Here is a 27,329-nt window from a genome sequence, read left to right as displayed (position 1 = left end):
ACAAATTCTTCATCATTAGATTCAATTGATAACGAATCGTCGATGAACTCTTCACCTTCGTCACTGCTGACGTCACCATTACGTATGTATCCATTTAACGATTCATTATCGCTTGATTGGATTGACAACGAGTCATTGATGACGTCATCTTCGTCACTGCTGATACCGTCGCTACGCTGGTCAATGCTCAAAGATTCATCATCGCTTGATTGAATCCATAATGCCCAATCACAGGCGTCATCTTCAGCGACACTGATATCACTATCACATCTGTCAATATTTGACGATTCTTCTTCACTTGATTGATGTAATGTGTCATTGATGACATCATCATTACGTTGGTAAATGTTTAACAATTCATCGTCGCTTGATTGTATTGATAATGAGTCATTGATGATGGCATCTTCATCGATAGTGACATCATCACGTTGGTCAATGTTTAACAATTCATCGTCGCTTGATTGTATTGATAATGAGTCATTGATGATGTCATCTTCATCGATAGTGACATCATCACGTTGGTCAATGTTCAACGATTCATCATCGCTTGATTGTACAGATAATGAGTCATTGATGATGTCATCTTCATCGATAATTATTTCGTAAGCGTTATTATTTACTGGTGGGCAGGCATTATTTACACGTAGTTCTACGAATGAATATGTTGATTCGTCAGTTTGAATTGATAAAGAGTCATTGGTAGCATCATCTTCGTCACTACTAACGCCTTGATCACACGGAAAACTTTCCTCTCGAGGATTATCGTCACTATCGCTCATATCACTGTAATATAATTCCGAACTGCTTTTGTTTTTCTTTCTGTGAATTTTCACATCATTGGTGATAACCACCTCCCATTTATCGAATGGAAAAGCATCATCGCTTACTGGTATATGGGGAGGAAACTGCCATTCTACTGGATGTCCAGTGGATGCTAAAGATGACATCCTCCAAAGTAAGTTCATTTGTCTAGTCCACCATCTAGGTCTTCTACCCGTACTCATCCTGGCAGTTGTACGTTGTGTTGGTCGAAGAAACGCCTTCATCACAGATGGATGTATCTTCACTATTTCTTTTTGTTTCACCATATTTGAATCTGTAATACAAATAAATAAGACAAGACAATATATTAATAACGATATTTGTTGTTCAGCTTGACTACTTGTTTCTAGGCTGTTCGAATGCATTATCTAATCTAATACAGTTGTATACGTATCTTCAACAATGAATAGAACCCACATTTATGCTTTAAAAAAAAACGGAACTCATTTCATGGGCACTTCTCCCCGGCTCAACGACCTTCCATAACAATGGTTTGCAATCTAACTAATATGGTTTATTTTACTATAAAACAAACAGGGTAATTGTAAATCCTAAATGGATTCACATATAATATTTACTTTCTTATTAAATATGACAAAACTAGAATAAATATATTGAACTTGTAATTCGAAAGAAGAAGGCAATCGTCACCGCACATGTGTGTAGTACGTTCACACATTGAGTGACTAATCACTGATTGGCAATTCATATCAACTTTCACTCACCTGTGTTGTACAAACGGCTCTAAAAATTACGTATGGTTCGGTTTCAGGTGCGACGATAGTTCACTTGAATCAAGAGGAGTTATCCACGATGTGCGGTCACGGTGAGATGGATCAGCAATAATCGGAGAAGTGTTCGACGCTACTTGCAAAAGCCACGGTGATTGGAACGTTCGAACTACCATTGTGATCTCACAGTGGTAAAAGCATCGTCATGAAAGTGTTAATATTAGCGAATTTATAGAATTTTAGAAAAAAAATCTTGTCGGCAACAACTGAATGGGTGAAAACAAAATGTTTAATTGAATAAAAACATTGTGAACGCGACATGAGCAAGTTTATTATTGCTGCGTATCGCCGAGATGCGCGCGTCGCCGTTGATGGCGCACCGCGCCACAAAACTTTGATGGTTCCCGACATCCTTTGCGAATGGGGCTGTGAACCAGCCATGAACGAGAAGGCTCCATTAATTTCACGCTCAAAACAAGCGTTTTCGGGAACAAAATACGATGATCGTTTTATGAAAGAATCAAAACTGGATTTCTAAATAAATAAACGAATTACTATGAACCACATACATTCTCTGAGTAAATCAACTAAAGATTTGTCACGTAGGTTGTTGTGCAATTTCTGTTTTAAATGTCCATGCAGAATGCTCTAATAGTATCCACTACGAAGCCGGGCACAATATTGTATCATCATGTATTGATTTGTTAGCTCACATGTCTCTTTTCATGGTCAAAAAATAAAAACGTTTCTAAGACTGTCAACAGACGGCAATTCTTTTTCTCACTTACACCAAATAAGTTTATTCAAGTCATAGTCTAACAGAGTCATGTACTTTTCATTTTATTTTTAATAAAATGAAAAGAATATTTTTTTATTTACCTTCATTTACTCTTCGTTGAACATGGCCGAATCGGAATGAATGAATGAATGAATGAATGAATGAATGAATGAAATATGAATTCATGTAAACCGGAATGTCGGTAAAGCGTTGTCACGTGATTTGTAATACTGACTGAGTACTCGTAGTTTACCCATTTCGTGGCTGCTAGTTGTTACCCATCAAATCAGTTTGCTAAACGCATGCCTAGCTCCCTGATGTAGTCAACTTGAAGTTTGCATTGTGGGTAAGAACCAGAACACTCGAAGGGGTAGAGACTGTGCTATCATGCGATATGTGATATCGAACATTCTCGATCAGTACACGATGGATGCGATTGGTCACGCGTTCCTGTCAGCCTGATAAAATATTTTAACAGGCAACATTAATTATTATTATTATTTTTTGCTATTGCCCAAAACACAGTCCCTCCACTGTGGGACGATGCCCAAAATCATCGTTTTTTCCCGATCAGCACAAAAATGACAGCAAATGTCATGTCAAAGGTCATTGAAAAGACGTGTTAAGAAACAACAGACAAACAAATGAACAAAATGGCGATGCTTGACATGTTGAAAGTTGAGTTGGCAGGCGATAAACTGGAGGCGGGCCTGATAGACGCTGTAACACAAGAGGAACGAGACGCTGTTATCTACGAATATATAGAAAAATACAAAGATGAGCAAAATAAAGTATACGTACCCGATTTTCAAACAGGTATGCATTGTTAAAACTGTCAAAGTTGTAAAGTTATTGTTGATTTACTCTAGCGGTTTCCCGTCTTCTCCGAGTCCAAGCAAGGTGCATTAATTCGGTCATCGCCACACATATAAAAACCGTGGTTCAATGCCACTGACAACATTGGCCATGAATACAAGTAAACAGGTGGATAGTCAGCATTTTAAATCTTGGTGGTGGCTGGAAGAGTGTGCAACCGAGGTGGATCTTTTGCATTTTAAAAACTCATTTTTATTTTATAATCTTTTTTTATTAACCATTTTCGCTTCTGAAATCGATTTTAAAACCCAATTTCGTTTATGAGAACTGTTTTTCTTTTTAAAACCAATTGTTTAAATCTATGTCGTTTTTAAAATCAATTTTCATTTTTGAAATTAGTTTTGATTTTTAAAATAAATTTTCGTTTTCAAAATTCATTTCGTTTTTAAAATCCATTTTCGTTTTCAAAATCCGTTTTCATTTTTAAAACCCATTTTCGTTGACCTTTGAATAGGTATAGGTATATATGTACTTTTTATTTTGAAGCAAATTTTCCTTCAGAATTTACTGAAAAATCACAGTTGTTTCCGGCCTATTGCATTAACTTTAGTATAATAATTGTTTTTGATAAGATTCTCATTTCGATTCAATATTTGATTTGTGTTTTCAATCTCATTTCAATTTCAAAATCTATTTTCATTTTCGTTTTTTGACCTGTGATCTCAACCTCTGACCTCATACCAGGTGACTTCACAGTAAATTGGTGTTGATTCTGACATTTTTTTTTTATTTCCACCAGTGATGTTTATATGGCTTCTTTACGCAAGTTCTTCATCAGACTAACTGTTACGTTTGAGTTTATTTTATGTATTTATTAATTGTGTAGTTGGGGTTTTTATTGAAACGTCATATTGCCCTCGGTCGCTTTATGTTGTGTTCTTTTGTCAATTTATCCCAATTTTGCATATTTATTTGTACTGAGTTAGGGAGTCTGCTTTGGCTATAAAAGCCTTTTGTTTTACGTTGACGAGTAGACGGCAATTAGACGGTAAACTGATAGCACTATAATTTTTACCAGTATCACTGACTGGTTTATCAGTTTATAAGGAAATGGGATCTGTTCTTGAACATTGTTAGCTGTCCGGGCTGGTTTGTGCGTTCGCTCTGGCGACGTGTTGGAGGAAGCTGCAAGAAGTCCATGTGTGAGCTGAAACTTGGTACGCTTCGACGGAGATGAAAGAATGAAGATTGACACCACCTGGGAGTCGTGACAAAAGTTCGAAGACGACGGAGTGACAGGCCAGCATAGAACGAACTCTTTGATTTGATTTGATAAGTATTGTTAATTTTGACTGTTTGTTCTTTTTGCCGTTGTCTATATTGGTTGTATGTTACTGCTAGCATTTTTGTTTGAGGTGTGGTGTAGCACACAAAGTTATGTGACATTTGAATAGGGCATTGAAAATATACTACCATTCTATCTTGCACACTGCTTGCGTTCGGACGTTTTATTTGTTATAAAAGTCGAGTACTAGTGTCTGAACGTAACAAGAACTTTTTAAGACATGGTTCCACAGCTTACACTGTGTCATTGAATGCAAAAACAAATATCAGGGTCAAGTTGAAATGATATTGAAAACACAAATCAGATATGGAATTGAAATGAGAAAAACAATTAAAAACAGTTGAAGTTAATGCAGATAGAAGGAAACAACAGTAAATTTCAGTAAATTCTGCTTCAATGTGAAAAATACATATATACCTATAGTTCAAAGGTCAACAAAAACGAAAATAGATTTTGAAAATGAAAATGGATTTTGAAAATGAAATTGGATTTTAATTTAAAAATGAAAATGGTATATGTAAATGGTTTCAAAAACAAACAAAAATGGATTTGAAACAATTGGTTTTGAAATTAAAAACATCTCAGAAACGAAAGTGGGTTTTAAAAATCTGTTTCAGAACCAAAAATAGTTATTAGAAAAGGATTATAAAATAGAAATGAATTTTCAAAATGTAAATGAATTGTAAAAATAGTTATAAAATGCTATTTTATGAGCCACTTTGGTTGCCGTAGTGTACCAATGCACTTTTTTTGCAGTGTCTTACAAATACATTTTTCTTTTTCTTGAATTTTGAAAACTGCATTTTTAGTCTCCGTTCGTGCGTCCGTCCGGAGTCATATCTCAGAATCCCTTGTACCGATTCCGTTCATTCTTTGCATGTGCCTAGTACATGTACTTTATGTGGGACATATGCACATGCAGTAGTTTAGCGATTCGATTCAAAATGGCCGACTGGCAGCCATCTTGTTTTTTGAAAATGTTGTATTTTGGACATGCTTTGTCAGTTTTCATTCAAACTTGGTTACATAGATTATACATGTTAGGATACATGTCCATGACGATTTATTTCACAATTGGATCAAAGATGGCCGACTGGCAGCCATCTTGTTTTTTGAAAATGTTGTATTTTGGACATGGTTTGTCAGTTTTCATTCAAATTTAGTACATAGATCATACATGTTTGGATACATGTCTATGACCATCCGTGAGTTCCTGAGTCTGTCCGTTCATCCGTCCGTGTGTCCATCTGTCCGTGCACAGTTTGTTCAGGGTCATATTTCAGAATCCTGTGGGCCAATTCTGTTCATTCTTTGCATGTGCCTAGTACCTTATGTGGGACATATGCACATGCAGTGGTTTAGTGATTCAATTCAAAATGGCCGACTGGCAGCCATCTTGTTTTTTGAAAATGTTGTATTTTGGACATGCTTTGTCAGTTGTCATTCAAACTTGCTACATACCCTGGTAGATTATACATGTTAGGATACATGTCCATGACTATTTATTTCGCAATTGGATCAAAGATGGTCGACTGGCAGGCATCTTGTTTTGTTTTTTTATGCAGTATCTTGGACGTGCTCTGTCAGTTTTCATTCAAATTTGGCACATACATGTACTTTATACATGTTAGGATGCATGTCCATGACAATTTGTTTCAAAATCTGGTTAAGGATGGCCAATTGACAGCCATCTGACTTTTTGGCCTTACTGCTATATTTCCAGAATTTATGGACACATACATCATACATATCAGTGTATTTCATAATCAGATCAAAAATGGCCGAATAATGGCCGTTTTTATTTTTGGCCATATTATAATCTGCAATGAACTCGTGTTTTGATGTAAATAAACAATCTGTTGTATACGCCACTTGGAACTCAAGTTTCAAGGACACGCTCTCGACAACCCCTCCGCTTTAATATGACGAGCACAAAGAGAACTTTCCAAAATTTAACGGGGACTGTGTCATTTTCAATGACTTGTAATTTAGCGCATTTTCCAGTCAGCGAAATAAGCCAAATTAAAACCCAGTGAATAATTAACCCTTTTACAGTACCTAATTTAGTCCCCGTTTGGACGAAGTCCGAAAACGGGGACTTATAATTCGGTCTCCGAATAATTCAGAATCCCTCGGACCGATTCCGTTCATTCTTTGCATGTGCCTAGTACTTTATGTGGGACATATGCACATGCAGTGGTTTAGCAATTCGTTCAAAATGGCCGACTGGCAGCCATCTTGTTTTTTGAAAATGTTGTATTTTGGACATGCTTTGTCAGTTTTCATTCAAACTTGGTACATAGATTATACATGTTAGGATACATGTCCATGACTATTTATTTCACAATTGGATCAAAGATGGCCGACTGGCAGCCATCTTGTTTTTTTTTTTATGCGGTATCTTGGACGTGCTCTGTCAGTTTTCATTCACTTTATACATGTTAGGATGCATGTCCATGACAATTTGTTTCAAAATCTGGTCAAGGATGGCCGATTGACAGCCATCTGACTTTTTGGCCTTACCCGGTACTACTATATTTCCACAATGTACCATTTTCATTTGTATTTGGCATCATACATTTCAGTGTGTTTCATAATTGGATCAAAGATAGCTGAATAACGACTGTTTTTATTTTTAGCCATATTACTACTACACGGAACATGTGTTTTGATGTAAATAAACAATCTGTTCTATACGCCACTTGGAACTCAAGTTTCAAGGACACACTCACGACAACCCCTCTGCTTTAATATGACGAGCACAAAGAGAACTTTCAGAAATTTAACGGGGACTGTGTCATTTTCAATGACTTGTTTTGAGTGATTTCATGCAGTCAGTAATAACGGCGTCATAATGATAATATTTATTGCACTATTTTGAACTAGTTTCTTTTGTTAACAGCAATAAAATATTAGTAATGAAATAAAATACATATAATACTAAAGTAAAATGTCAGTTATTGCTCATGATTTCTGATTTCAAATATTTTGTATAAATATTCTTCAGCTTGACTTATTATGTCTTTGCTGGGTGGGACTCGTAATATATTTAAATATCCGAAAATCACTCAATAACTTTTGTCTTTCCATTATTTATGTGTTCTGTATTTTCGATTTCGTTCTAGTAACATTACTTGCACATTCTGTTATTTAAGGGTGTTTTGAGTTGGGTATGTCTACACTTTACTTTTAATACACGTACATACATTTTTTTTAAACTGCTTATTCTGAAACAAGACATTATAATTTTATGTTTCAAATCATGTCAGAGCAAATATGGTTCAAAAGTGTACAAGTCTTTCAACTTTATATATGTTTTTTATTATTTGTTGTTACACTCATCTTTCACATATCTTTGTCAAATATTGCTTAATATTAATATGTGTTTTATTTGCAGCATTTTCAGAGACTGTTTTTGTCTGATATGAAAAAATGTAAATTAAGATACTCTTGTATGCATTATATGTCTGGGTATTTTAAACAAAAAAATAAAATTAATTAACATAATGTTATATAACAATGTATTTTTATGTAATTTTTTTTTTAAATTCCAGGTATGGAATGGTTCAACACAACACAGCCACTGTCTCTGCATAAAGATCTACATGGCAAAATAGTCATCTTAGATTTCTTCACATATTGCTGTATTAACTGTATGCATATATTACCAGACTTAGAAGCCATAGAAGACGAGTATTCCGTTGAAGATGGTGTAGTTATCATTGGTGTACATTCTGCTAAATTCACAAATGAAAAAGTATCAGCAAATATTCTAGGTGCTGTCTTAAGATATGAGATATCGCACCCTGTCGTTAACGATCGTGACGCAACATTGTGGAAAGCTCTACAAATACAATGTTGGCCCACAATTGTTGTTGTCGGCCCGAACGGAGAAGTTCTACTTGTTCTTGCTGGGGAAGGTAATCGTGAAAAGCTACTTGATTTTACACGGATTGCAGTTGATTATTACAAGTCATCTGGAACACTAAGTAGTCATAATATTACAATAGAACTGGAGAAGAATAAGTTATCGAATAAAACGCTATCATTCCCTGGAAAGATTTGTATGGATTTCACTGGTGATAATCTTGTTATTTCTGATAGTGGACATCATAGGATACTGATAGTGTCTAAAGAGGGTGTGGTCAAGGAGTGCATTGGTGGACCAAATAGTGGATATAATAATGGCAGTTTTGAAGAAGCCAAATTTCATTCTCCGCAGGGAGTCATTTGTCATGGAGATTATATATATGTTGCAGATACTGATAATCATGTTATAAGACAGGTGAGTTGAAATTACAAAGTTTTAGTGTGAATAACTCCCTGATTGCTTGGCCACAATGCACAGGACAGCGACGATCTTGTAGCAAAAGGATTGACCGTCATCTCTATAATAGATGGAATGGCAAACAAGGAATATTTACATCTCAAGTTCAACACATTTAAAATGAGTAATTTTGTTCCGGCAATGACTGTGGCATTGTAAGGAGAAATCCTTCTCTGCTTTCCGTATTGATTAGTTTTTTTTTATATTTTGATTTCAGATTGATTTAAACAATGAACTAGTAACAACAGTCGTTGGTACAGGTGTGTTGGGGGAAGATAAAGAAGGTGGTGCCATTGGTGAATTACAACCAATATGTTCACCGTGGGATTTGGAATTGGGATGTTCACCAAGCAGTGATCATGACGATATTATCTATATTGCTATGGCAGGTTCTCACCAAATATGGCTATATTTTCTGGAGGATGCTGATTGGTTGAAATCAACGTAAGTTAAATGTTTGTGAGTAATAGACCTAGACATAAATGGCCGTCCAGATCTCATTAAAAGTGAGATAGCCACAAGATTTTTTTTTTTGTCTCTGCTGAATGCATTGACAAATATATATATTTATTTAATATTTGTTTTCTTCTGGGGAAAATACAAGCCGTATCACTGTCAAAAATGAGTAAGGGACGACGTCAAAAGATCGATGTCGGATAAAAAACTTAATTCCTTTAGTTCCCCCCCACTGAAACTTAATTGATAAATATTGATCATGGCGTCAGACTACATTCACCATTAAATACAAATTGATAATCGGACAGTAGTATGGCATAGCAGTTGGTTGTAATAATGTAGGGAACATTCGCATGTGCAAACTACTTCTCTGGGTTCTGCGCATGCTCTAGGTCCATTCCCTGAAATTGACCTCATTTGACGCACATATTTGCACTCGGACCAAACCATTTTCTCGTCTCTGTGTTTTTTTCATTTTCTGTTATTTTTGTCTATGATTGGATAGAAAAAAAAAAAAAACTACAAATAATCCAAGATTTTTTTGACTTCATTAAAAAATAAAATCGTTTTTGTAGGATGGAAACTTTTTGAGGTCAAACCCCCCCCCCCCCAAACTAAAGCAAATAAGTTTTTTATCCGACATCGATCTTTTGACGTCGTCCCTGATGATATAGCTTTTACATCACAATTAATCTCAATAGCTGAACAAAGACAAATATTAGGAATAATATTATTATCCCATATGCAAGCCAAGTTTTCATGTTTTTGTTTCTCCAAATGAATACTGAATTTTTAATTTGCTTTTTTTTGTGGCCTTGTCTTGAAAGAAATGTTATGTGTGGAACATTGCTCTCTGGGTTTAAGTGTTGGATAAATCAGGTTGTGATCAGCAACACAAAACTTGAGAATTCTGACAATTTTGTGTTAACAAATGACATAGATAATGGTACATAACATTTCAAAATTGGTATAGATTGTCATTCCAAAAAAAATTCTTTGTGTCTGTTTTAATGCTTTTGCTCTTCTATTCAGACAGCCTGATATGTAAACAATGAGTTTCTCAAAAAAAAAAAATGCTTTGTCTAATGTGGAAAATATATTACTTGAACATAGTTACAGTTTATCAAACATATGCTTTTTAAACTTTCGTTACTGTCTTAGCTACTCTTTGCAATGGCAGAACTGAGATGTTGATAACTGCTTTCATTTTGGCTCATAGTGATGTCCATGGTAGCATGCATTATCTCAATGGTACTTAACACACATTGACGTATGAATTCATACTGTAAATGCATTAATTATTCACTGGGTTTTAATTTCACTGTTTTTACTGATAAGTACCGGGGGCAAATCTACATGAACATGTACATTGTAAAATAACAATAAAACTCATTGTTTCCTTGACAAATTTTTGAAATTAGAACACAGTAAACATGCTCAAAAAACTTCAAAACAGTGAAATTGAATGTCAGTGAAAATAAATGGTTATACAGTACGATAATATAGAACATCACAGTATACAAGTCACATTTTTACTTTTAACAGGAACAGCATGTGCATGTAATAATGATATGCATTCATTAACAATTTCACAAAGAAACATTGCATTGTGAGCAAGGTTTTCAATATATTTGATTTGTTTTATTAAAGTCATTACAAGAAAGGAACTTGTGTGCGGTTTGCTGGTAGCGGTAATGAAGAAAACCGTAACAATAGTTATCCACATAAAGCATCTTTTGCACAACCATCTGGTATCTCCATAGCAAAAGAAGAACACAATTGTCTATTTATAGCTGACAGTGAGAGCAGTAGTATCCGAACTGTTTCCTTGAAAGATGGAGCTACGAAGTGTGTCGTTGGAGGAGCGAGAGACCCAATGGTCAGTATACATGTAGCAATAAAATAAGTGTAATAAGGTTACCCTGACTTACCTGTGAACACTAATATAGCTTAGTTTGTTAGTGTCATTACGTTCATGTGATGTGGTTTAATTGTGATGCTGATTCAGGGATTTTTCTAGAAAAAAACAAGAGAGAGCACTGCAATTTAGCGATGCCACAACTTGGGGTAGATAGGGTTCTCCCTACCAGGGTGTGGAGTTTTTGACTCCCGTGTGCGAAGCACAAAAAGGGAGTCTTTGCAGTTAGTGTGTCTGTATGTGTGTGTGTGTGTGTATGTGTGTGTGTGTGTGTGTGTGTGTGTGTGTGTGTGTGTGTGTATGTGTGTATGTCTGTTCCACTGATATCTCAAGAACCATACATCAGTTTTTGATGAAACTTGGTGCATAGATGCTCTGGGCCAATGCGCAGATTTGATTAGGTTTTGGTAAAAATCCATGCATATTAATTACATAATTTGCATGATAATTAGCTGATTTTTAGCTGTTTCATGACTGTTGCACTGATATCTAAAGAACCATTCATTGGATTTTGATGAAACTTGGCACACAGATGCTCCAAACTAATGCGCAGATTTGATTAGTTTTGGGTAAAAATCTGTGCAATATTAATTACCTAATTTGCATAATGATTAATCAATTTTCGGCTTTTCTACTGATATCTCAAGTACTAATCATCACATTTCAATAAAACTTGGTACATAGATGTCATAGGACACTGCACAAACCTGATAGTTTTTAGGGTATTATCAGTAGATATTAATTACCTAATTAGCATAATTAATTAATTTTCAGTTTTTGATATTTCAAGTAGTAGTTGTCACATTTCAATGAAACTTGGTACATAGATGTCATAGGACACTGCACAGACCTGATAGTTTTTAGGGTAATATGAGTACATATTAATTACCTAATTAGCATAATTAATTAATTTTCAGCTTCTGATATTTCAAGTAGTAATCATCACATTTCAATGAAATTTGGTACATAGATGTCATAGGACACTGCACAGACCTGATAGTTTTTTGGGTAATATCAGTATATATTAATTAGCTAATTTGCATAATTAATTAATTTTCAGCTTTTGATATTTCAAGTACCGTAGTAATCATCACTTTTCAATGAAATTTGGTACATAGATGTCATAGGACACTGCACAGACCTGATAGTTTTTAGGGTAATATGAGTACATATTAATTACCTAATTTGCATAATTAATTAATTTTCAGCTTTTGATATTTCAAGTAGTAATCATCACATTTCAATGACACTTGGTACATAGATGTCATAGGACACTGCACAGACCTGATAGTTTTTTGAGTAATATCAGTATATATTAATTAGCTAATTTGCATAATTAATCAATTTTCAGCTTTTGATATATCAAGTAGTAATCATCACATGTCAATGAAATTTGGTACATAGATGTCATAGGACACTGCACAGACCTGATAGTTTTTAAGGTAATATGAGTACATATTAATTACCTAATTAGCATAATTAATTAATTTTCAGCTTCTGATATTTCAAGTAGTAATCATCACATGTCAATGAAATTTGGTACATAGATGTCATAGGACACTGCACAGACCTGATAGTTTTTAAGGTAATATGAGTACATATTAATTACCTAATTTGCATAATTAATTAATTTTCAGCTTTTGATATTTCAAGTAGTAATCATCACATTTCAATGACACTTGGTACATAGATGTCATAGAACACTGCACAGACCTGATAGTTTTTAGGGTAATATCAGTAGATATTAATTACCTAATTAGCATAATTAATTAATTTTCAGTTTTTGATATTTCAAGTAGTAATTGTCACATTTCAATGAAACTTGGTACATAGATGTCATAGGACACTGCACAGACCTGATAGTTTTTAGGGTAATATGAGTACATCTTAATTATCTAATTTGCATAATTAATTAATTTTCAGCTTTTGATATATCAAGTAGTAATCATCATATTTCAATGAGACTTGTTACATAGATCTTCTAGGATTATGCAGAGACCTAATTAGTTTTAATTGGATATTAATTACCGAATTTGCATAATATTCCACTGATATATAAAGAACCACAAATTGGATTTTAATGAAACTTTTAAAAAGAACTATGCAGAAACCCAATTAGTTTTTGGTAAATATTTATGCTTATTAATCACCTAATTAACATAATTAATTAACACTGATATCTCAATTACTGATCATCACATTTGAATAAAATTTGGTACATAAATGCTCTAGGACAATAGACAGGCCTGATTAATTTTGGGTTAAAATTTGTTCATATTAATTCTCTAATTAGCATAATAATTCATAATTTTTTTGTTCTGTTCTGTTCATATTACCGGTAGTTACCTGATGTATATAATTAGTTTACAGCTTTTCCATCAATATCTCATGTACAAGTAATTTTTAATTAATTTTTAATGTGTCTTCAATACTCTCAGCACACGGGAGTTCTTTCTAAGCTTTCTTTGATTGATAATTCTAAGGTAAAAGCATTCCATGGCTTCCTTGGGGCCAAAAGTACTGTCAGACAGGTCACAGTTGAAGACTGTGGCCACATGTGAGCCCTGATCAATCAGAATTTGACGGTTGCCAGAGGATCTGCTCCCCAGGGTAAGGGGCGCTGTGCCCCTGTTCCCTTGTTTAAAAAAATCCCTACTGAATGCTGATGTCCTCCGTAGTGTATTTATAACTGTTGCCGTTTTGAAATAATGTACTTTTTGTGATATTTTTTCTTTGTTTTAATTGAGAATTCTTTTAATGTTCATTCAGGATTTATTTTCATTTGGTGATGTAGATGGTAAAGGTATGGATGCTAAATTACAACATCCTTTGGGTGTTGTGTGGAATCCAAAAGATGAAATGGTCTATGTTGCTGACTCCTATAATCACAAGGTATGTGTAAAATTCATGTAATAATGGTGGGTTTGGGTGTCTGTGAACCAAACACCAGTAGTGATATTTGCACTGAGCCTGTGGTGTAGTCATTTCCTCCGTTCAAATGCTTCCTGAAAATAAACACAAAAAATTGCCCCTTTAACCAGTGCAAGTGTGCCGCAGACTCAATAGGGAGGTAAAATCCACAGGCCGAGATCAACTAGTGGATGCAACTTTGTATAATGTCTGCAGGTTCTTGTGTTTAGCCGGGCCTAGTTGACACCAGGATAGCTCATTAAATTTGATTGATTGGTGTCTGCACAGCTCTGTCTTGTAGTCCCATATATGGATATGGTTTCTGTGGCAAAATTGTATGTATTTATTGCAGTTTTTGTCTGTCACAAATTATATTATAAAAAAAACAATTTTGTCTTCCGTCTACTTTGTTTTTTAGATTAAAATAGTGGATCCTGTGAAGAAAACGTGTAGTACCTTGTATGGTAGTGGTAACTCTGGTAACACTGGTGGAGATGCTGATTGTGTTGAATTCAATGAACCTAATGGCCTATGCGTTGATACACGTGATGATAAATTATATGTTACTGACACAAATAACCATACTATTAGAATTATCAATTTACAAAATAAACAGGTTTCTGAAGTAAGTTTTCATAAGTGATTTAACAATAAAATTGCTTCTTGTAATTTATTTGTTATTCTAACATAATATGGCCCGTGATGCTGAATGACCAATTGTGTTTTCTGTTGCCATAGTTTTTTAGCTCTGCTGTCGACTTTGTCAAGCGGAGCTTATCATATGAGTGATTGTCCGTCGTCGTCGTCCGTGTCAATGTTTTACTTTTTCGACTTCTTCTTGAAAACTACAAGCCTGAATGTTTTGATACTTGGTGTATATGTACCTTGGGTAGACCTCTCTGAGGTTTGTTCATTTCATGTTGATATCTTCAATTCTCTAATTTTGGTGAATATTTTTGTCATTTTTGGTAAAAAGTGATATTTTCGACTTCTTGCTAAAAACTGTAAGTCTGATTGCTTTGATATTACATATATAGGTACTACATGTGGACCTCTCTCAGATTTGTTCATTTTGTGATGATATCTTCAATTCTCTAATTTTGCTGAATATTTTTGTAATTTTTGGTAAAAAGTGATATTTTCGACTTCTTGTTAAAAACCAAAACTTCAATTGCTTTGATATTACATATATAGATACTACATGTAGACCTTTCTCAGATTTGTTCATTTCGTGATGATATCTTCAATTCTCTAATTTTGGTGAATATTTATGTCATTTTTGGTAGAAAGTGATATTTTCGACTTCTTGTTAAAAACTGTAAGTCCGATTGCTTTGATACTATACATATTGTTCATTTTCTAATGATGTCTTCAGTTCTTTAATTGAAATGTGCATTGCTAACAGCGGAGCTATCTCAGCCGATAGGCTGCTTGTTTTGAATTTTTGTTGAAAACAGCAAGTCCCATTGCATTGATACTATGCATATTGTTAATTTTCCAATGATATCTTCTGTTCTATAATTGAAATGTGCATTGCAAACAGCGGAGCTATCTCAGCCAAGAGGCTGCTTGTTTTGTAATTGTACTCTAAATTTTAATTTGAACTTTTTTTTTGAGGAATCGGTATGGAAATATGTACGAATATTTCATGAATGATAAAAATGATTTTAAATCAAATTTGAATGACAGAAAAAAGTAAGCATTTCAACGTGTTGACATTGTGCATCATAAACTATTGTGATATCATGTATGCTGTCTTTAAAATATTTTGTAATCATTCATTATTTGCATAATATTGTATTTAATTTATTTTTGCAGTTAAAAGTTGTATTCGTAAGTGAAAAGTCAAAAACTGAACTTGACATGGATCGTAAGAAACGTGCACGACTGACCCCTATGAGCACACCAATAGATAGACAAGACACATTGTATGTCTGCCCTGGAACATGTATAAATATACAATTAGATATACAGTTATGCCATGGATTGGTTTTAACACCGGAGGCACCCACTGGATGGCAGATATTACCAAATGATGGTGAGTGTGTGACTTAATTTTCATGCACATTTAATACATGATTTAAAAAAGGGAAATCTGAGGTATTTTGTGGTCCAGTGAACTTTGAATGGACTGATTCTATGAAGGAAAAAGTTTTTTTTTTGTGAAAAAAAGATGTTTTATGGTTAAATTGTTTCTATAAGTCAAGGTACAAATTTTGCACACCCAATCACCTTTTTTGGTGGTGCACACGCTGACCAGAAACAATTTTGTTTTTTTTAGGCCTAACCATTTGAAAGCCAAAGCTTTTTCTTATTTTATGAAATAAAATATATTTGTTCAAATATGTTAATTTGCCCCAAAATTAAATCAGTAAAAGTCTACAAAATTTTGGTTGGAAAAGTTATAAAATACAACGGGTTAAGCTGATGAGCCATCATCAAAGTTTACTGTTGATGTCTCATTGATAGTTTGAGTAGGTACATTTCATGCATCTCAGATGAACGACTGACATAATTACCGGTACACCCAAAATATGGTTGTCTGAGTACAGGAAATCATGGTTAGCTGTGCGAGTCTCATATCTATAAAGTATATAATGTGTCTGTAAGTTGCATGCATGAATGAATGAATGAACAAACAAATGAATAAACAAGTTAATCATAATAACAATAACGAACGAATCAATGAAAGAATGAATGAACAAGCTTTATTTCACCAGATGCAGTTTTATAATAAATATCATTAAAAATGATAAAGTTAACCATAATAACAATAATATCCACAAAAATAATGGCCTCTGGCGTGGTCACAGAAATAGTTTAATCCAGTCTAGTCTGTCGCCCAGGTTTCTATCAAGATATTAAGCAATTAAACATAAACTATAAAGCATTAACAGGATAATAAAAAATTATTTGCAATCGTAAGTACAACGTTATTTACTATTCTATGAAATTTTCTGACCCGTGTGGTTCCAATTTCAGATTGTAAAAACAACATCTTGCTTGACTGATTTGCAAATAAATATCTGTGTGTTATACTGAATATGAGATTGAATTTCAATCTATAAAACATCAAAAGCATTGATAAGAAAATTATTTTTCTAATCATTTGTAAACTTACCAAATCATGACTGGCATTTATTGTATTTGTATCAAATTCTTAGAATTCATGAATTTAATTTGATTTTGACCTAATATATGTGTTAACCGATTAACCGCATCATGTGATACAAATGATGATCGGTTCAGCATGATGTGGGAACATGAACAGTAAATTAATGGATGAGACTTGTTTTTTTTTTATCTGTTTCAGATGACTTGTGTAATGAATTGTTTGCCTCTGTACAAAAACTACGAGGTAAGATGCCCAATATCAACCAGCAGCCAATGATAAAACTACAAGTACCTTCTACCTACTGTGCCACAACTACATCATTCAAGGTGGAATGTATCTTATATTTCTGTGAGAACACTGGCAAATGTCACATGAAAGGAATTGTATTTGAGTTACCAATTAGAGTTGGTGAGAAAGTAGATGATAAACTTACAGTGAATGTTACACTACATAAAGATATCTCTCTGCAATAAGCTTCCAGGAAATTAAGTCATGTGTTACATGTGTCTTATCATCTTACCCAAACATATTGACACCCTGATACTGTAAAACCATTTATTTTCACTCAAATTTAATTTTACTATTTTGATATTTTAAGCATTTTAACTGGGTTTTAAATTCATGAATTTGTCAGTAAAGAAATGAGTTATAATGTATTTTTATGTGGATTTCATTCAGAGAAAATAGGAAAATTAAAACCCAGTGAAGAATATACCGATATTTACATGTGAGGACAGTGTATCAATATACTTAAAATATAATTGGCATAGTTGTGATCGACAAGATTTAGTCATTTATGTATGAGTTGAGCAGGTTTGTTGATGATGTCACTCATGACTAATCAGCTACCAGTTCTCATGGTTACTTAAAACACACGTTTCCAGTTAAAATTCAGTCTGTTCTTGTCAGATAACGATAGACTTGCCATTGGAGTACATTTCTGAACACGTTTTGCCATGAATGACCTTTTTTTAGCTTTGTATAGTCTGTGAACCATCATCAAAATGACATCACTCTGATAATAACTAATTTTTAAATCTTGGGGTATTTTGATTTCTTCCATCCTCTTTTTATATACATACCAATAAAGCGCATGTCATAAGTGGCTGAAATACTTAATGTAAATAGGAGAGTATAGATACTTTTTATATGTGAATGGATGGCCATTGTTGTGAAGTCATTTGATATTAAAGTTTTTCAAGTTTCTTTCTACTTGAATATAACTATACAGTACTGTTTGCTAAGCTTTAGTTCTAGTGACAGCAGGCAAGACCAGGTTTTCAAAAAGACAAGTGATTGAAGCCATGTATTGATGGGTGTGTTTACCGGTATTTAGTATTTAAATAATTTTTTATGATAGAAAGACTAGATTTTTTTAATATTGTAAAACATTTATTTTTTATGTGACACATTCATTGTTTGTTTCTTATGCACTTACATTGACAGATTAAGCTCAAAATACCAGTTTTAGTAAATTGTTCTTAAGAAACAAGTACCGTATCTTCCATCTTCCAAGTTTCAGCACTGTCTTCCTTAACTTTCATATTATAATTGTGTAGTGATTCTAGAATCATTCATTGGAGAATAAATTTTCTGTGTTACACTGCCTCACATGCAGAAATGTCTGTATATTGATGTAGAAATCACACCTCTCTCTGTATTTTCTTAGAACATGTATTTTATTTTGCATTGCACCTTTGTGGGTGTGCCCATGGTAATCACACATTATAACACAGCTTTTTGTGGAAGCACTTTCTTAACCAGCTGGCCAACATACATTCATTTCTTGTTAGCATGTCCATGGCAACGACACAGAAGAAGTATTTCAAGGAAAGTACAGTACACTGAATATGAATAGTGACAAGATATTTATATTTACCTGCCAGTGCACCCTGACATATTTTAACCACAACCTGTGATACTTACCTATCAGTGCACATTGAAGCAGGGGAGTTGTCACCTGAGTATGCGTCAGATGACCATAGCGTGTCGTTATTTAAAAACAAACATCTACCCATGAGCCTTTGCGTTTTTAGAGCATGTTGTTAGCGTCACTTGGGACTCAATTCTTGCATGTGCGCTGGTGACGACTCCTTCACGTTAACACATTTCTATCTGATGGTGATATTTAGCTGCCAGTATACCCTGACACATTTCAAGCAAGCAGTAACTGTCGGTGCACCTCATCAAATTTTTACTTCATCAACTCTATATTCTTGTCAGTTGTGCAACTAATATAGAATACAGGTTTAAAGAAAGTTTTAGAACACTCTTTATGCATGGAAGGTACTAACGGTAAAATCCGTTAGTACCTTCCATGCTTTATGTAACCTTTGTCCCCCTCATTTGGCCGCAGCTTCTTTTAAAACTATTGAGAATACAACTTTTCTTAATACATAAGATGAAGATGATGAGCATTTTTATTCACAAAAGTGCTGTTCTAATTTCATGTTACCCGGTACTCCTCCCTTCGTGTAAAATGATGTCTGATTCCTAGTGGTATCTATATTCTAAATCATAGGGTTATTGAAAAATCACTCGCACGATTGCATGACGAACATATTGTATCGACCAATTTTACCAATTATCTACCTAATAAATATGTACAAATATGCTCTCAATGTTTTAAATTCAAAAATATCACATAATTAATGATTTTGACATGTGTTATCAACTTTTCTCATGTTTTTTTGAGTGAATCTGAAAAAATATTCATAGGAATCCATAAATTAAACCATTAACTCAAATCCTAACATTTACTATGTCTTAAGATTCAGAATTCTGATGATGCTATACTGTGTTTGGATTGGTCAATTTGAATTCTGATGATGCTATACTGTGTTTGGATTGGTCAATTTGAATTCTGATGATGCTATACTGTGTTTGGATTGGTCAATTTGAATTCTGATGATGCTATACTGTGTTTGGATTGGTCAATTTGAATTCTGATGATGCTATACTGTGTTTGGATTGGTCAATTTGAATTCTGATGATGCTATACTGTGTTTGGATTGGTCAATTTGAATTCTGATGAAGCTATACTGTGTTTGGATTGGTCAATTTGAATTCTGATGATGCTATACTGTGTTTGGATTGGTCAATTTGAATTCTGATGATGCTATACTGTGTTTGGATTGGTCAATTTGAATTCTGATGATGCTATACTGTGTTTGGATTGGTCAATTTGAATTCTGATGATGCTATACTGTGTTTGGATTGGTCAATTTGAATTCTACCAGTCATTTTGATTTATAAAAATATATATCTATAAAATGTTTATAACGTCCTTTTCACTGTATATTACGTCTATTTCCATTGTTGTATTTTGACTGAAAAAGCACATATTAGGTTCCATTCATGTTTGAGTGAATTTTCAAGTCTCTAATCAAATGTATTTTATCGTGCCTGCCTGGATCCTCTTAATTGCTATTATTGACGACTCTGCATTGAGTTGTTTCTTGGCGTCTTTGCATCACTTGGTAGTGACTGGTGACTGTGGCGACTACGACGTGGCGTTATGGGCTGTTCGCCAACCGTATTCGTATGCAGAGATCTATTGGACATGTTAGATACCATAGATGCAGCCTCGCGTTCACTACTGGCTTGGCAATGGCATTGTGGATTGGTCATTCCTGTTGATGGAACACCAATTGATACCATCGTTGGTTTTTGTGGTAAGCTGTCTTTGTATGAATCGCGTGTTTCAGTGTTTTGTCTATGGATAGGAAAAACATCAGTTGGCTTGGCAACACTGTATCCACCATTATATCTCTTCAGGTAATCTGTAATTATATGGAAAAAAAAATCCAATATTAAATTAAATTAGCAATGTGCGGCACACTCTTATGATGTTCTAAATTTTTTTTCATATTATTGTTATTTGAGTTAAAAGAAAAAACTTGGGGGTACCTCCTGAATTTTTGACCATGTACGAAGCACACAATGGAAGAGTTAGTGTGTCTGTATGTTTGTATGTATGTGTGTCCGTCTTTTCCACTGCAACCTCAAGAACCATACATCAGTTTATGATGAAACTTTGTGCATAGATGCTCTGGGCCAATGCACAGATTTGATTAGTTTTTGGTAAAAATCTGTGCATATTAATTACCTAATTTGCATGATAATTAGCTAATTTTTAGCTGTTCCATGACTGTTCCACTAATATCCAAAGAACCACTCATTGGATTTTGATGAAACTTGGTACATAAATGCTCTGAACTAATCCGCAGCTGTTTTTGATAAAAATATGTGCATATCAATTACCTAATTTGCATAATTAGCCAATTTTTTTTTTTTTTTACTACCCCCGGTATCTCAAGTACTAAACATCACATTTCAATGAAACTTGGTACATAGATGTCATAGGACACTGCACAGACCTGGTTGTTTTTAGGGTAATATCTGTACATATTAATTACCTAATTTGCATAATTAATTAATTTTCAGCTTTGTATATTTTAAGTAGTAAGCATTACATTTCAATGAAACATAGATACTCAAAAACTATGCAGAGATTGATTGTTTTGGGATAAATATTTATGCATATTAATCACCTAATTTGCATAATTAACCAATTTTCACACTAAAATCTCAAGTACTAATCATCACATTCAAAACGTTGTACATGGATGCTGTAGGACAATAGACAGACCTAATTAATTGTGGGTTAAAATCTGTACATATTAATTACCTAACCAATTTTAGGCTATCACACTGATATCTAAAGTAGAAATTATTCCATTTCAATGAAACTTAGTACAAAGATACTCTAGGACAATGTACAAACCTGATTAATTTGGGGTTAAAATCTGTTGATATTAATTCCCTAATTAGCATTATAATTCATAATTTTGTGGTTCTAATCACATTTCAATAAAACTTGGTACATAGATGATTTGTTACATTGCTCAGACCTCATTAGTTTTACACTCAAACCTGTTTATATTAATTTTCTGATTTGCATAATTAGTTTTCAGCTTTTCCATCAATATCTCAAGTACAAGTAATTTCGAATTATTTTTAATGTGTCTCTAATACTCTCTGCACATGGGAGTTCTTTCTAAGCTTTCTTTGATTATTTATTATTTTTCATTTTGGATAATGTTGTTGACTATTTTAATCTTCTCTCAATCATATTCGATAAGCAATGTAATGTGCACATATTTGCAGAAAACACGGCTCAAATATTCATTTATGGCTGGTTCATATAGTAACAATTAAAAAAAAAAGTGTTCAAAATGATGAACCAATATTTTGGAAGAATAAATAAAACAGACATTAATAAAATAGATTAGAATAGATAGTTTATTACCTGCAGGGACAGACTCGTGATGTGTGTTTTCGTATCGAGATTTAAATACGTCGACCAATATAGATATCTTGGTGTAATTAAGATCCACAACTCGTATTTCACGTAGGTTGTTCATTCCAAACGTCTCCGTTGTGAATGCATCAATGGCGGCTAGTAAAGTCTGACAGAATGCTTTCACCTGGAGTCCATGTACAGAACCTTATACAAATGGAATATCAAACATGATTATACAGATGGCATTTCTTTCAAACAGTTGACTGTTGTGGTTTGTGGTGACTGGTTTAAACTATTGAAACCCCATCATTGAAGTATGAGAAAATGGAAATGTGCTTATGTGGTATGGTTGATTCTATGTTGGACCGATCAGTGTAGGGTCCCACGTAGTTTCGAACATGTATAGTTAATTAAGAATTTTACTATAGTGACTACATTTGTATTATAGACTTTGGTGCTGCGGAACCATAGATAAGATGAATGAAAAGAGACACATTTTGTGGTCTGCAAGTGTTAATATGGAGTGCTGCATCAAACACCAAAAATACCTTTCGTTTTCCAATCAGAATGTCTGATTTAGAAGGCGTTTTATTAATGGGCTGCAAACAATATGATACACATAAGCTAAACGAGTATGATAAGCTTCCGAACATCACGCCCTCTTGTGGCGACTTAACTTTTGTTGCTGTTTGTTTTTATATTCTCCGACAAAAGCCTCGTGACATTCAGACCACTTAGCATAAGGAGTAGATTTGCATATAGCCTCTTGTTTATTTGTTGGTGTTTATTCAATAAAATAAAATAAAAATATCATGGGAATGATACTTGTTTATTTTGCGTTAACCCGACTTTCGCCATTTACACATTCCTAAGAGACTGTATGCGAGGAGTACCCCACGAGGAATTGAAATACCGAGTTCTATAAATAGTACAGACATAATCTAACTGACATATATATACTTACCTGTTGCCAAGCAAGGAAACGCTACTGTTTTCGCCTTGAGGTAGTTCGCGGCAAATTCCAACACGTTCAATAGGCTGCCAAATACTAATTCTCTACAGTTTAACGGAGAATAGTCACGTGATTTTGGTAAGACGACAAATACAACATGGCGACACGGTAGTTGGCCGCCAACAGCATGGACCAAAGATCGTACCTTTAATCGCTCGTTTGGTCTCACCAGTTTGCTAATTTCACATGTGATGACGTCACCGCCTACGTTAACGATGTGTTTAGAAAGTGACGTACTCAGTTGAACATTTTCATCGATGTCACACACGATGACGTCGGCGTTGTCTTTAGTGATGTCATATTCGATCACTTTGATGACGACACCGTTGCTGATACCTTTCCAGGAGAATGGTTCTCTGTCTCGGTGGAAGTTATTATTAATTCGTGAGAGCGCTAGGGGAGAACCAGTCGCGCGATGCATTATGGGACTGTATCCGAAACCTTCTATGTTTTCAACTGCTGGGCCATCACGTAATGATTTCACTAACGGGTAGCCACGTAGAGTATCTATAAAATCTACCTTTCCCCGCCTAACATCGCCTTCAGTACCGTAGAAAACGACATGGAAACCTACCAAACTGTCTTTGACCCACAAATGTTCGTGTCGACCATTGATTTCATCAATTATTGTCAAAACGTCCCTCACAGTTATTGGCAGCGTTTTAATATCAATACTGTTTTCAGGATAGCTAGCCAATGACGCTTTACTGTCTTCGTAAAGTTTTAAAAGAGCCGCACATGCGCGGTTAATTTTTCCACTGGTTGCCATGGGGACTGTCTCAAATACATCCATGAAGCCAGCTTTGGACGAAGTGACGATAACGTCATAATTTCGCTGGATTTCGTTGATATCATACTTCTTAACTTTTTGTAGATATGCCAAGATATCGGCATCCAGGTACGATATCTTCCGGTGAGCTACCCCGCTTGGTGACCCGGTGATCACATGATCACTACGTACCGGATGTCCGGTGTGTGTTGTGCGGAGTTGAAGACCGCCGTGAAAAGTGTTCGCATACATCTGTTGATATGCTTGTTGCTGTCTTTGGTGTATGTCATACAGTTCACTCATGTCGACATCCGCCAACTAACATAGTTCGGGTCGCCTACAGTAAATACAATAAACAACATAGGAATATTATCATATTCGACTCGAAGCCAAACACTACGGGCGTTTCTCATTTGAAAACTGAGGGAATCAGTATAGTAATATGAGAAAATATTTTGCTAGAAAAAATATTACAGTGATACAATTCCATCTCCTCTGAGTTTGCAAATAAACGAATCCCGGTCGTATTTAATACATCTACTAATGATCTACCGGTATATCAACTGTTGATGCCACGAAATTTGCTAAAATTTGAAAATGGGATTGTTTGCAGAACATTTAAATATAATAATTATACAACGGAATTACTTCTCATTTTATTTTCGAAATAGTGGCTGCGAAAATTACAAACTTAGTATTAGTGATAATTTGTTCTGTAGTTTTTTGAAAACAATTTGATGCAACATTGTAAGACCTCGAACGCTTATCCTTGTATTATGTACGATTTTATTACTGTGTGTTATAATGAGATAGAATAGAATAGAATAGAATAGAATAGAATAGAATAGAATAGAATAGAATAGAATAGAATAGAATAGAATAGAATAGAATAGAAATGCTGTACTCTACTAGCCAGACGAACCATGTTATTGTTAGCGAGTTAGTCACTAATACGTGTCGTGATTAGGTGAGTGACGGAACAGTTGCGGTTTTCCGACATTAGCTCAACAAATAAACTCAGTTGAGTCAATAAACTCAATAGTTCCATGGTTTGTAGTGGGCACCATTCGCGAGGGTTACTCACGTTTGATGTTGTATGTAATTATCACAATTCGTCGATGTTTAATTCAATATATTCGTAGTCATGTTTAGATTGTTTACACAGTATATTCTGTGTATATAGTTTGTAATTCGTTGTGATTATATTTATTGAATCACGTGAGACGTGAAAGTAGACAGACAACCTCCATATTGATCACTGATTCACTCCGTGAGATCTTCCTACTGCAATATCTGAAAAGTATGTGTCGATGGCAATATATGTTACTGAGACCATGCAGGTAATAATTACCTCCATGCTGAGACCTTGTCGTAATGTTTTTTTCTAATATCAAAGATGCATTCGCGCCTCCAAATTTTGACAAGACGCGCCTCATTCACGTGACGCTGACCATGGACCAACATTACGCCGACTGTTCTCTAAAGGGCAGATATATGTTGTGTTATGTATTACCATGTCACATTGTCCCCGAGCAACACATCATAGTCCTCTCGCTCCATGTCGAGAAATACTGATCTTAGTAACGATCGTTTCTATGATACCATTATAAGTGTCTCTGTGTGTTTATTTACACTTCATTGGACAGTATTCACGGTGATCGCACGTAATCATTACAGCGATATAGCAACGGTGTACATTTTACACAGTTGTTAATTTTCTCATATGAACAGTTAATATCAGCGTAAATTTTGCTTACGATGGCTTCATTCGACCAAAGTCCAACCTGTGTAAAATGTTAAGACCGGCGTGAGAATGTGTATACATAACTTAAACAAGGTCATCGAATTTTGGATATTTCCATTATTTTAAGCGCAATAATTCAATTCACTTTATGACAGTGAATATAATGATAGTTCACCGAGTCTGAATTTTTAATTAAACAGTGTGTCTTCATTCATTGTTTACCCCGTCTCATCACTGATAACATAACTGGTTCATGCAGTCACGGTTTTAGTAACCGTGATGCAGTTTGACAATAGGCCGGTGTACGTAGTTGCATAGTTTAGACATAACAAACGTCAATCACCTGTGTAACTCTCGCTTCCTACGGTTTTACAAGTTTCAAAAATATGACTATAACTAAGGTTATATGTTAAGGTGCAATTGCTCGCCTTGCGAATGTAATAAGTCTTTCTATTTTTAACAATAAACTTAGTAGTAGCATAGTACCTTCCATGGTAGTAGTGACTGCATGCGTGTATTGAAATCTGATTTATATCAGAATAACTTGAATTATTGTGATTGGGTTTTGAAACAGAACGAACACATCTACATTGACTTCTATGTTGTCGATTGTCATTCGCTATAAATGCGCTCCCTGGAATAGGGCACTATAAATAGTGACATTTTTATAGCCAATCACAGCTCTTCAAGTTGTTTAGATTTGAAAAAAATGTTCGGATTTTTTATAAATACTAGTAATTATAAATAGTTTTTAAAAGGGAAGGTATAATATTTACACATGACAGGGTAATTTTAAGCTATAATAATGCTCAAACTAGGATTTTCAGTCGTCAGACATTACACCCTTAGTACCGTGTTCTCGCGAAAAATAAGTTGCGTCTTACGTTCACAGTAGTCAAAATAGCGGTCACCGGATTACGTGCACACTGGCAGTGACTCATGCACAGGCAATGTTTTGCTGACCGTATATTTCTGTTATCTGTGTACTATTTTAATCGAGCAATAATAGTTAACGCTGGACCATGTAAAATGTCATAATAATATATACATATATATGGAGGCGATCTCTTGCTAGCTCTATATTGGAATCAATCGGAATATTTCGAGTTTAGGAATCTGCACGGGTCAATATATCAACCTAAACTGTCTTAAATTTTGACTCCCATTGCCAGTCATTTTTTAAAAGTTAAATACAGGTGACTGTGACTGAGACTCCGATGCACTTACACCCTTTGAGAACGGTCGTCGGTGTTGCCTACGTCATATTTACATCCCTTCACG

General features: G+C 34.5%; 2 protein-coding genes across 2 annotated transcripts; one reads left to right on the top strand and one right to left on the bottom strand.

The window, feature by feature from the left end:
- The first annotated feature begins 2,654 nt into the window (after window positions 1-2,654).
- Window positions 2,655-19,832, top strand: LOC100371273 (NHL repeat-containing protein 2-like). The gene is made up of 8 exons (XM_006819484.3): window positions 2,655-3,147; window positions 8,047-8,777; window positions 9,037-9,263; window positions 10,926-11,154; window positions 13,963-14,085; window positions 14,522-14,728; window positions 15,922-16,141; window positions 17,417-19,832. Exons 1-8 carry the CDS (start codon window positions 2,976-2,978, stop codon window positions 17,689-17,691), a joined length of 2,184 nt encoding a protein of 727 aa, XP_006819547.3. The 5' UTR covers window positions 2,655-2,975; the 3' UTR covers window positions 17,692-19,832.
- Window positions 19,833-20,647: 815 nt separating this feature from the next.
- On the bottom strand, window positions 20,648-24,607 carry LOC144356660 (uncharacterized). Its single transcript, XM_078011304.2, has 3 exons — window positions 23,488-24,607; window positions 22,530-22,727; window positions 20,648-21,000 (listed from the first exon to the last, which is right to left on the bottom strand). Exons 1-3 carry the CDS (start codon window positions 24,605-24,607, stop codon window positions 20,648-20,650), a joined length of 1,671 nt encoding a protein of 556 aa, XP_077867430.2.
- Window positions 24,608-27,329: the final 2,722 nt, after the last annotated feature.

The sequence above is a fragment of the Saccoglossus kowalevskii genome, chromosome 10 (genome assembly GCF_978046115.1).
Source record: "Saccoglossus kowalevskii chromosome 10, keSacKowa6.1, whole genome shotgun sequence".
Lineage (NCBI taxonomy): Eukaryota > Metazoa > Hemichordata > Enteropneusta > Harrimaniidae > Saccoglossus > Saccoglossus kowalevskii.
The sequence above is the reverse complement of the archived record's forward strand: the minus strand, read 5'-3'. Positions and strand labels throughout refer to the sequence as shown.

What these genes read in the sequence shown, in the direction of transcription:
- LOC100371273 (XM_006819484.3), top strand. Translation starts at nt 2,976, where the DNA reads ATGAACAAAATGGCGATGCTTGACATGTTGAAAGTTGAGTTGGCAGGC. An exon ending in CGTACCCGATTTTCAAACAG is followed by an intron (nt 3,148 to 8,046) that starts GTATGCATTGTT and finishes TTTAAATTCCAG; the next exon opens with GTATGGAATGGTTCAACACA. An exon ending in AAAATAAACAGGTTTCTGAA is followed by an intron (nt 14,729 to 15,921) that starts GTAAGTTTTCAT and finishes TTATTTTTGCAG; the next exon opens with TTAAAAGTTGTATTCGTAAG.
- LOC144356660 (XM_078011304.2), bottom strand. Translation starts at nt 24,607, where the DNA reads ATGAGTGAACTGTATGACATACACCAAAGACAGCAACAAGCATATCAA. An exon ending in GTTTCCTTGCTTGGCAACAG is followed by an intron (nt 22,728 to 23,487) that starts GTAAGTATATAT and finishes CATTTGTATAAG; the next exon opens with GTTCTGTACATGGACTCCAG. An exon ending in TCACGAGTCTGTCCCTGCAG is followed by an intron (nt 21,001 to 22,529) that starts GTAATAAACTAT and finishes ATATAATTACAG; the next exon opens with ATTACCTGAAGAGATATAAT.